Here is a 12,506-nt window from a genome sequence, read left to right on the forward strand (position 1 = left end):
CAGTAGATGAGGATGCTATGTGGTCACAGACAGTGGGTGGCCTTTATAAAGGTCGCATTTATGGCATGGGGGGCCGCTTTGCAGACTCCATGTCCCCTGCATCTGTCACTGGAGATGCCCCTTCTCTTGCACCTGAGGATGTGGAGGACATGGTCCGCACTCAGGTCCATGCCCTCAATGAAGAACTCCAGAAGCAGAATGAGGAGATGTGGAAGAGCAAAGAAAGTGCATGGAAGAAGAAGTGGGCAAAGAAAATGGAGAAGAAGATAGAGAAGAAGGTGGCGTCGAGAATGCAAAGGGAGGTCCAGCAGCAGATGACGCAGCAGCATATGCAAATGCAGCAGATGCATGCTTATTTTGAACTCATGAGAGCAAGCAGCTCCACACCTCTTCCTCCTCCTCCACCAGCTCCAGTACCACCGGTTTTCACCTCCATGCATCATTCTTCTACTAACTCCTCTTCTACTGATGATGATGCTCCTTCGGATTCTGACCATATAGATTATTCCTGATGAAGACTTGTATTTTATTTTTAAATGTATTTATTTATATGCTTTTTTTTCTTCCTTTGTAACAACATTTAAATTTTATATTTTATAAATCATTTTGGAATGTTTAGATGCCGAATCTATAGTTTCTATTTTGTTTATAAATTATGATAATCAAGAATAGTAGGAAATAAATATTTATACAAATAAAAAAATATCAATTATAGTAAAATATATCACTGACGGATTACAGACGAATTTTTCCGTCTGTAATTTATAGACAGATTTTTCCGTCTGTGACTTACAGACGGATTTTCCCGTCTGTGATTTACAGACGGATTTTACCATCTATAACTTACAGACGGATTCTACCGTCTGTAACTTACAGACAGATTTTTAAATCCGTCTGTAATTATTTACCGACGAGGATATTACAGACGGTTTATATCCGTCTGTAATAGAAAAAACCGTCTGTAATGCTCTAAAAATCCGTCTGTAAATCTGTCTGTATAAACAGACTTTTTAGTAGTGAGAATATTCAAATTTTATTTCATTGACATATAAGATGTATATATAAATAATAGCAATTGAGAAATTTTGATTCCATAGTTACTTATAATATCTTTTCAACATCATATCCTTATCAAAGTAAACTGATTACATCATTCCCATAAGATATATTTATTGAAGGGTTTCACTAGAACATCAAGAAATCTTCATTACTTTAGCCAAACAGTTATCTATAGGCTTAACACCTATACCATATCTAATAGGACATCCTGGATTCACCCGCTCCAACCTGCAAAATATAATTAATTAGTAATCTTAATTATTACAATTAATCATAAATAGTTGAAATTACTAGCACTCACACCCATCTGTTATATAGACAGTTTGCTAATAAGTTATGAATTTGTTCTTTTCAAAATATACCCAAAAACGCATGTTGTTAGTATGATTCTTCTAAAATATAAATTTACACGTATTAACACAAATTCCTGTATTCTCTCCCCGTTTGCATGTGTTAGTTTAATTAGCCAAACTTGTATAATATCCCAAAGATCCATGGGTTGAAAAAAAGAAAGAAATGAAGCAGCAAAATTAGAACAACACAAACTTGTAATTGAGGAGGAAAAAATGCAGAAGTATAGAAATCTCTAGCTTGGCTAAGTCGCTTCCAGGACAGTGCATAAGTCCACCTCCAAAGGGAAGGAAGGTTCCCGGTTTGGTACTGTTATCCTGTGGATAAAATGAAAGGCCAAAGCAAATGCACTTTTATTCATATAAGAGAACAAACGAGACAGAAAGAAGTAACATCGCATTAATCATACTTACTTCCCATCTTGAAGGATTAAATTCTAATGGATTTGTGTAATATTCAGGATCCCAGTGATTAGCTTTTGTCCAAACTAACGCTTTCCACCCTTTTGGTATTATGTAGCCTGCAAATGTACTAATTAAGTTATGCAAATGATACCCAACATAAATTTCTTTGATCGAGCGGAAACAAGTTAACGAAATATTAATCAATGCCATTGTGTTAAGAAATTAAAAGTATTTTAATTCAAAACATTAATATTATTCTTAAATTACTAAGTAACAAGACTCAACATCTTAATACAACTTAAAACAGGAAGTCAAAATTAGCATTAAATGTGCATAACCATTCATCTCCACATCAGAAGTTGCCTCTCGAAAAATTGAAATGCCGAGATTTGCCCGTCGAATCGTTTCATCGATTACCTGCAAGATATAACGAGGTGCAAATTCTTTTTGTGATATCTTGTTTTTGCCTTCATATATTAGTTTGATTTAGAACGAATATTTCCAGTATATATCATTTCCTTAAGTCATATTCACTTACATTAGCAAGATAAACCATTTGCTTAATATCTTTAATACTTAATTGTTTCTGTGACGGTGGTCTCGCCTTCATAATTTGTTCCTGCTCTTCCTATGAGAAACAAAAATAGGATACCCATATGATATTAATGTAGCAATGGACATGACATGCAAGTGCCCAGTGATTTGATAAAATGTTATATATATGATGTGATTCACATACCCTGGCTTTTATTAGGACATGGGGATTCTCCGAAATATAGATTAGTGACCACATCATAGAGGTGGCTGTGCCCTCACTACCAGCAAATAGAAATGTTATCAAGAAGTCGACGATGTCTTCATTCTCTAATTTCCAACCAGTCTCGTCTTCGTCTTGCAGAAGAATATCCATAAGATCTATCTTCCCTTCTCGTCGACCACTTTCCATTATCATCCTTCTCCTTTCGTCCACAATAGGTCGAATTATGCTTGCCAAGTCTTCACTTGCCTAATTATACGTGCAAATGCAATTAAATTATGTGTAATGCCCTTCTTAACAAGAAACTAATAGAAAGTCAACATCCAATTTTCACATAAATTTGTATAATGCGTTGAACTTCAATATGTACGGATATTTTAAAATTGGTGAGACGTCTAGATTTCATCCATGCTAAATAATGAATATTTTATATATAAAGTTATTTTTAACAATAATTCCTATCAATATTAAATTTTATTGAAAATTATGATATATTTATGTTAATCATATATATTAAATTTTAAATGAATTAAGCGTTCATTTTATAATTAGTATTTACTTTTACTTTAAAAAATATATTTAAATAAAAAATTATTAAATAAAATAATTCTACCTCTATCTATCCACCTATCTATATCGTCTTGATATTAAGTTTGATTATATAATCATTAATTTTTTTTAGATACTTTTTAGGAAAATAATTCACTTATTTTAAAAATAAATTTAATTTAAGTTACTTCATTTAATATTTTTTATAATATAAATTATATTAATTTAAATATTATTTTAAATTTTTTAATAATTAAATCAAATTTACACCAATTTAATTAATATTATATTTTTATTAATGCTCAATTTATCTATATCTTGATATAAGAATTATAAAGATAATATTATAAAAATATTTGTTAAATTAGTAAATTTAATATTTATATGTAAAAATTATTAAAAATAAGTTAATTAATATTATAATAAAGTTATATACAGTTTTTTAAAAATAACAAAAGAATAATTAAATTAAATATAATTTTATTTAAATTAAATTATAATTATAATTATTTTTTAATAAATTTTTTAAGAGTAAAAATTGATGATAATAAAAAAATAATATAAATATTAATTATATTAAAAATAAATCACTAGCATGAAGAATTTATAAAATTAGTAATAATTTATCATATCTTATCTTACATGCATAATTTTAAAAAATCATATTTATGTAGTATACCATATATCCGATATTTATATGATAAAAACATGAATTTGGTTTATATATGTGTTGCATTATTTTAATTTGGTTTTAACAGGCGAAAAATTTTAATTTATTCGTGCAAAGAAAATTAAAATAATCTTTGACATTAAGATTTGTCGTTATGAAATTTTAATTTAATCCTTATATATGTGTTATGCAATATTAAATTAAAAATTATTACCTATTAGAAATTAAATTTTTTTAAAAAATTCCTACATAGACTAAATTGAAAATATATAACATATATCAGAATCGAAACATAATTTAACTAACAAAAATATGTTATAACGTATCCTATTGTGGAAAGACTAAATTAAAAAAAAATTACCCATAAAAAACAAATTAAAATCATGTAACACATGTAAAAACCAAATTAATGTTAACCTCTTTACGTTCATATCGATGCAATGTATGGTGTATTCTTATAATTAGTAAATAGTAGGATACCTTGCGTGCTCTGTGAAAAGCAAAACCCGGCACATTGATTGGGAGAGAGATTAAGGCCTCAACCATTGCAGAAAAACTCTCTGCAACTTTGTTAATGGTGAACTGATTCTCGGAGCCAATGACGACGTGAGCAATGATATTGAAGGAAATGTGACTCATCTCTCCAGATATCTCAACTGGTTCACTCATGCTGGCCATTCGTTCAAGGGAATTTATAACAACGTCTTCTATACGCTCTAAGTACATAGCTAATGCACTGTGACCCGTGAGGGGAGCAGTGACTAGGCGCCGAAATCGCTTGTGTTCTTCACTGGACATGTCATACAAAGATCCTAATCGTAACACCTCTCTCAGGGATTTCGGGTATCCCATTTTGAAATTTTTGTCATCCATCAGCACCCTACGGCAAGTGTCAGGAGCACACACGACGATGATCGGATTTCCAAATATGTGGGTCTTGTAGATTCCAGTGCGTCCATATCTGAAAATTAAGAAACGAGGTGTAAAAATATTTTTTTTTCATGATTATTACATTAATCAAAGTTTGCTATTAAAAACAGAGAAGATACTTAGAAACAAGATTGTCCAAGAAGGAATTGGGGTCTTGAGAGTAAAAAAGTCTCATGAAGAAGACGATATTGCCGATAAGAGGCCATCCCATATCACCGGGAGGAAGGGAATAATGCTTCTTCTTCCCTAATTTGAGAGCATAATAGCAGCCATTTAGTCCCTTATAAAATATAGACGCATACACGTAGCCTGCTAACAAAACGGTAGCGATTATCCACGTCCAATTTAACTCCATTTCTAATCTATTTCAACTTTCAATTCAACTCTCTTAGATTCGGAACTTCTATGCTGTTCAACTCTCCAATTTTTAAGCACCTTCAAGGATGATATTGGCTCCTATATTTCAAAATTTTGATAAAGACAAGTGTACTAACTCTTCTACCACCTTTATTTAATAGTAGAAATGTAAAAAAAACAAAAATTTTAATAGAATCAATATTTTTAGCAAAAAAAATAAAATAAATCTATTTGAAATATTTCTAAAAAAAAATAGATGATTAAAATAAACTATAAAAAATTGAGAGAGAAAAATTAAAACTTATCATAAATGTAGAAGACAAAAATATTAATTTCACATATAAATAAATTAATCTTTTAAGATATTATGTATGCAATAATCATGGTAATTTTAAATGATTTAACAATTAAATTAATAAAAAAATTTAATGATAAAAAAGTAATAAAAATATCATTTCATTTTATCTCATATTTACTTTTCATTGTATTCCTCATATCTTTAATTTGCATCGTTTTTACCTATTTTTTCTTCCCTTCATCTTCCTTTTTTTAATTCATTTTCTTCTTCCTCCTCATTTTTTTTTTGTCTTAAACCTCACACTGAGAGATAATGTCTCTATCACTCAAAGAAAAATATTGTTGCTACCATTGACACGATTGTGAAGCTTCAATAAGAGGTGCCAAAAACAATGATAAAAATTTTGAGTTAGAGTGAAATTAAAGAAGATGATAACAGTATAGTGTAAATAAAACAAAAATTTAATATAATCATTATTTTAATGAGAAAAATTATTTGAAACATACCATAAAGACAAAGGACAAAAATATTAATTTTATCTATAAATAAATTAATCTTTTAAGATATTATGTATGTAATAATTATGATAATATTAAATAATTTAACAATTAAATTAATAAAATTTTTAATGGTAAAAAAGTGATAAAATATATCATTTGATCTGATCTCATATTTATATGAGGTAAAAATATATTTTAACATCTTTAATTAAAAAAATTAAATCATATAATTGTAAATTAGATCAAATGTTATACAATTTAGTGACCTTTTATTGGATCATTTTATCTCAAAATCAGCTTCGGATGAAGAAATCTTATTTATCAAATAAATTTTCAAATTAATAAAATTTAATTTATTTATTAAGAACTCTTAAATCAACAATTAAATTAATAAAACTTGATATTTATAAAAAAAGTATTAAATTGAATAAATAATGGACTCATACAGATATTATCTTGATAAAAATTTTCATTATTAATTAATTCGGTAACTTTAGCCTGGGCCATACTATACTTGTCTAGGCTTGAATTGTAAGACAGAAGACAAAAAAAATTAAATATACTGAAATTTAATGCAATTAATATCATTAGTCAACTTAGAATAGTTTCTATCAATTAATCTATGTAGTCGTGATAATATTTTGTAAACATCAATATAAGGAGTTGCGTTAAGGAAACAGAGAAAGTTTTTATTAGCAAAAAAAAATATAGTTATATGAACTACTAATATTTTAAAAGTTTAAATCTTTATGATTACATAGAAATATAATTATGTTTTTTAATGGTATTTTAGATGAGAGGGAGGTCCTAGATTCTATTATTATGAGGTATTGGAATTGACTATCACTTGTTAGTAAGAGAGAAACTATTATGTTGTTAGCTGATTGGTATTTAAACCCGCGAAATTACATCCGTCTTAACTTTGTATAAGTATATTTTTGTTTTTTATTTTTCTGAATAAGTAATTTTTTTGTGTATATGAGTTTTGAGTTCCTCTTAAACTCTCTTTAATAATATTTGTTTTATCTATAAAAAAAATTAATATTTTAAAAATATAATTAAAAAATTTAAAATAAAGTAGCAGAAGTTAAAAAGACGTATGTATCATGTCTTGAATTTGAAATCTGCCTTTGGCAAATATCAATAATATTAATTTTATTAAATAATAAATGTCATAATTTTTTATAAAAATTATTTATAAAGTTATTAATCATTGTTGTCAGGAATGGCCAGGAAAACCAATATCCATGTAATATCCAATTCAATAATAAGTTTCAAAATGGTATCCGTAGTCATCGCTTCAAAAATACTACCTGGTAACGAGGAGACTTCTATTACTTTAGGAGTTTTGCTATACGTTATATATATATTTTTAATTTTTAAATTTTATAAAATACATATTAAATAAAAATATATATGCTTCTATTTTTTTAACAACATAAAAAAATCTACTAGTTTATCTATTTAATAATTAAAAAGTTTTCTAAGTCATAAAATAAATAAAATAGTTTGAAAGTATTTTTATTTTAGAATTTTAAAGAGACACACGAGTATGAGAAGATTTTACTAAAAAAAAAAGAGGTCAACCATGTATATTATTAAAATTTTAACACGGTGAATGGTGGAATCTTGTACCAATAGTTTACAACTTTCTAATTTAAACCAAAAAAATAATAATTTTTTTTATTTAATTAAGTTGCCCTAATTTTAGCTTTGGAACTTTTGGGATACATATCCAGAATAATTGACGCAGGAACTAGACATTAGTTCTTTGTTCACTTAAGCCATTTTGACAAGACTTAAGCCATTTGTCAATTTTTGCTTAAGCCCATATGCACTAGCTTAAGCGAATGAAGATTTAAGTGAGTAATACATACATGGAACGAGACAATAAACTAAAGCAAGTGTTTGATGTGTTTAAGATAAAATATACGTGCTTAAACGAAAAATAACAGAGAGCTTATCTCCTAAGATTACAAATTAAGCGTGCTTGATTTGGCTTAAGTTGGTGAGTTGTGGGCTTAAGCGCACATTTGTAAGCCTTAAGCGAGAAAATGATGAGCTTAAGCGATATCTTAATGACTCAAGCCTAAAAAAACAGAGAGCACACCTCTCAGGATTATAAACTGGCTTAAGCGTGCATGGTTTGGCTTAAGTGGATGAACTAACAGCTTAAGTGGATATGTTTTAGCTTGAGCGAAAATTACATCAAAATAATGCAGAGAAAATACTTTTTGGACTGATAAACTAGCTTAAGATATTACTGAATGGCTTAAGCGAACCAAAACTAGCTTAAGCGAACATTGTGAGCTTAAGCGAGTATGCAGGAAAACTGAAAAATAGCAACTTAAATTGATAGACATGGATACACGCTTCTGAAAACAAAATGCATTTGTCCTTTACATAATTGTTTTTGGCAAAAGGAAATAAAATGATTAAGATACAACAAGTTTAAATTTATAAGGTAATTTGTTGGTTGTATTTAGTAAACAAGTCAAACAAATTATAAAAGTGAATCAAATTAAAAGGAATTTAGATATTTATAAATAAAGTAAAATTTCATAATTTAGCTGCAATAAACTAAATAAGTCCTTGAAACTTTACAATGTGAACTAACTCCAAACATAAACTAAAATCTAAACTTTAAAAAGGAAATGAAGAAAATACAAAGTGTTCATGCATCTTCTAAAGCAACATCATCATTAATAGGCTAGTTGTCCTTCAAGTGGTCTCCTTCCCCATCACCACCTTCATGATCAGGTTGTGCTTCTTTTTCTTCTACTTCTCCTTCTCCTTCTCCTCTTTCTTCTGCTTCCTCTCCTTGTGGTCCATCATCTTCATGATTTGCATTAGGTTTATTTGGGAAGGAAGGTGTATCTCTAGGCCATGATACTATAGCTACAAAATCCTCTGGGGTTGGTCATGGAAATGTTGAAGTCTCTCCTGCATACTGGTGTAGGGTAAAGCGATAGAAAGATTCATTAAGGCTAATGTAGGTTCAATGGTTTGCCGCCATCTAGTAGTGTATATGCCCGATTATTGTCCTCCATTTGTTGCTGTATTTGATTCAGATGTTGTGTAATACACCATTCCATGGGTGTCATTTTATGGATGGATGGTGCTGCTGATGGTGGTACTGATGAAGAAGGATCGGAAGCTGGATGTGGTTGTGGCTGGTCCAATTGGTTGATGCAATAGTTGTTTATGAACTGAGCATTTATAGATTTTTTCAACTTGATGCTTGGTGTTGGATTGTTTGGTATCAAACACCTTGAGTAGCACATAAAGTAATGATTAATGCTGGGAAGCCCAAGGGCTTTGTTGCAGATGCAGTAGGGGAGTTGGTGAACATAATAAGCTGGTGAACTCCTCAGAAATCACTGTTACAATTATTGATTGTGAGATTCTCCATAATGCTGAAGACAAGGTAGGCCCGAGGTATGCAGAGATCTGATGTGTGAGTGATGTTAGCATTAAACAATTCTTTTAACACTTTGAACTTATAGTTGAAGAGAAACGTTACAATGAAATAATCTGTGAGTATGAGTCTTGATATAAACTACCAATGTTGAGATATGAGATATCTCCCATCTTAATACAAATGGAAAAAATTTACACACATCCTATGTTCACCATTTCCAACAAGAATTTACTTCATTCTTGGCATGTTGCATATCAGAGAGGATTGAATCTCCTCTTATATTTTAATATGTCATCACTATAGTCAATCAAGAAAAATCATGCAGAGTATCATTTGATAATATCTCAATCATGCTGAGGTACATATATCAATCAATTTATCAATGCATTAATTTCAATTTTGGTTCCTCATTAACCATATGGTGTTTATTTGGTAAATATTTTAGGAATATGAACCCACTCCTTCTGAACCTTGTGACATACATTGTTCAACATCTTTATCTTATCATCCTCCTCAAGCTTTGAACAACCAATTCAGTTTTACTACATTATTAACCGTAAGTTTATTAAATTTCAAAATGAAAATTTAATTCTTTCTCTCATTCGTTGTATTATTTTTTTTATGGATTTATGTTTTTTTTTTCAGGAACCTTTAGATGACACAACTTATTCAATCCTTGATTAATAATTAAAAGTTGTTGTATCTTAATCATTTTGTTTCCTTTTGCTAAAAATAATTATATAAATGACAAATGTATTTTGTTTTCAGAAGTGATGTATCCATGTGTATCAATTTAAGTTGTTTTTTCAATTTTCCTGCATACTCGCTTAAGCCCCAAATACTCGCTTAAACTAACTCGTTTTCGCTTAAGCTGGTATTGGATCACTTAAGTCGTTCTATAACTTATTAGTCCAAAATAATATTTTCTTTGTATTATTTTTATACAATTTTTGCTCAAGATAAAACCTATCCGCTTAAGCGATTGGTTTATCCACTGAAGCTAGAATGACAACGCTTAAGCAAAAGTGTAATTCTGGGAGGTGTGCTCTCTATTTTTTTTTAAGCTTAAGCCGTTAAGATATCGCTTAAGCTCACCATTTACTCGCTTAAGCCTTACAAATGTGCGCTTAAGCTCACAACTTACCAGCTTAAATCAAATCAAGTACACTTAAGTCAGTTTGTAATCCTTGAAGATAGGCTCTCTGTTATTTTTGGCTTAAGTACGTACATTTTAGCTTAAGCGCATTAAATACTCGCTTTAGTTTATTGTCTTGCTTCATGCATGTATTACTCGCTTAAACTAGTGCATATGGACTTAAGTAAAAATTGTAGAAATCGCTTAAATCTTGTCAAAATAACTTAAGCGAATAAAGAACTGGACGTTCAATTTCCGTGTAAACTACACCAAATCTGTATTCAAACTTTTGTGGTTATTTTGACTCTAATGATAGGACCTGAATTGACAATCAACTTATACGGTATATATTTCACTTTTCAACAGGTTAGATATGTTATTTGTTAAATATATTATGGTACTTTACTTTTAATTTTTAAAATTAAATTTAAACACTTGTAAAAAATAAAATTTTATAAAAATATATTTAATACAAGTGTAGATTTTAAAAATAAATACTATTTTAATTACTCCTCTTCAATATTAACAATATTTTAAATAGCTAAATTAGTATATAATTCCTTAATTTATGAATTTATTATTATTTTCATATCAATTCATTAATTTTTTAAAATGCTTTAAATAAGTCATTTTTTTCTTATAAATATTAACTTTGTTAAAAAATCATTCTTCATTTTCTTTATTTTATGAATTCTAACTAAAGATATAATATATTTTAACAAACTTTCAATTTTTTTATTTATATTTTTTTCTCTCTTTTATTTCTTATTAATATTTCATAATTTATTTCTTTCTTTTTCTCTTAACTTCAACAAATAGGTGTTATCATTTTTATTTTCTCTTACCCCTCATCTCATTCACACTTATTCTTTTTTTATTAAGTTTATTATGTCAAACATAAAAAATATTTACATTTATACACATTAGATTAAACATGTATACATTTCATTTCTTGCTCTCATTAATAAATTTGAAACCTTAATTTTGTACAATAATAGTTGACGTGTCCATGAAAGTGATGAGTTTAACGTTTTATTCATTACATACGGAGACTTTTTATTCCTTTATTCACTGCATATATGGACTTTTTATTTATCAATTTTTAAGCTTATTATTGTATCAATTATTTAAAAAATAAATACTATTATCTACCTTTTTATTATGAGGGTTGGACTTTTTATCTACTTTTTTTAACCAATAATTTTTTAAAACAATCATTCCAAACAAAATTCATACCATGTATTATTTTATTAAATATATTATATATTTTCATTTAATTATTTTCTTTTGAAAATTTAATTAATATTTAAAACAATCAGATTATTTTTTAATCACGTAGATTTTTTATAATAATGTATTAATATTTATATATAAATTATAATAAATATTTTACTTCATTTTAAAATAAACAATATTTTTATACTATATAGAGTAATATATATTTTGTATGGGAGAGAGAAAAAGAGAAATGGTCAAATTATTCTAGAAATTTTTTTGATTTTACTTAATAATTTTTAAAAACATTAAATTTGTCGAATTAATTATTAAATTAATGTTTTAAAATATTTAAAATTATATACGCGAAGGCATTAATACGAATGCGTGTGCAATATAATATGCGGTCCAATACATTTGCTTTTATATTACCACTAAGTGAGGTAACCGATAATTTAACTCATCGTTTTAAGTGTTATTATTATCAGCACTCATTACATTATCATGCATCTACATTGTTTAATTTCAACCGCTAACCCTTTTCCGTTTCAATCTTTTCCTTTACCCATACCTATTTATGTTGTGTCAGTTGCTTTTTTTTCTAAGCTTTTCGTAATAGAATTGGTTAATCTCTTAAACATAAAAATAAATATTAATTTGGTGTTAACTTTTTTCACTAATGTTATAAATATTTTTAATCTGCGTCCAAGAGCCAACAATATATATTAAAAAATTTAAAATAAAAATGCTTTCATCTCAAAATTATAAAATTCATTCAATGCATATTTTTGTAATAATTATTTAAAGTATTTAATAAAATATATTTAATATATATTATTACACATTTTACAAAATATGTA

General features: G+C 27.9%; 1 protein-coding gene across 1 annotated transcript; it reads right to left on the reverse strand.

Moving 5' to 3' along the window:
• Window positions 1-1,193: 1,193 nt before the first annotated feature.
• On the reverse strand, window positions 1,194-5,075 carry LOC113863306 (beta-amyrin 11-oxidase-like). Its single transcript, XM_027496845.1, has 8 exons — window positions 4,840-5,075; window positions 4,271-4,751; window positions 2,554-2,820; window positions 2,353-2,442; window positions 2,153-2,231; window positions 1,824-1,930; window positions 1,606-1,727; window positions 1,194-1,287 (listed from the first exon to the last, which is right to left on the reverse strand). The coding sequence occupies exons 1-8, from the start codon at window positions 5,073-5,075 to the stop codon at window positions 1,194-1,196; spliced, it is 1,476 nt and encodes a 491-aa protein (XP_027352646.1).
• Window positions 5,076-12,506: the final 7,431 nt, after the last annotated feature.

The sequence above is a fragment of the Abrus precatorius genome, unplaced genomic scaffold, assembly GCF_003935025.1.
Source record: "Abrus precatorius isolate BTA unplaced genomic scaffold, Abrus_2018 Scaffold10, whole genome shotgun sequence".
Taxonomy (NCBI): Eukaryota; Viridiplantae; Streptophyta; class Magnoliopsida; order Fabales; family Fabaceae; genus Abrus; species Abrus precatorius.

What these genes read in the sequence shown, in the direction of transcription:
- LOC113863306 (XM_027496845.1), bottom strand. Translation starts at nt 5,075, where the DNA reads ATGGAGTTAAATTGGACGTGGATAATCGCTACCGTTTTGTTAGCAGGC. An exon ending in TTGGACAATCTTGTTTCTAA is followed by an intron (nt 4,752 to 4,839) that starts GTATCTTCTCTG and finishes CTTAATTTTCAG; the next exon opens with ATATGGACGCACTGGAATCT. An exon ending in TTTTTCCTCCTCAATTACAA is followed by an intron (nt 1,288 to 1,605) that starts GTTTGTGTTGTT and finishes TATATTTTGCAG; the next exon opens with GTTGGAGCGGGTGAATCCAG.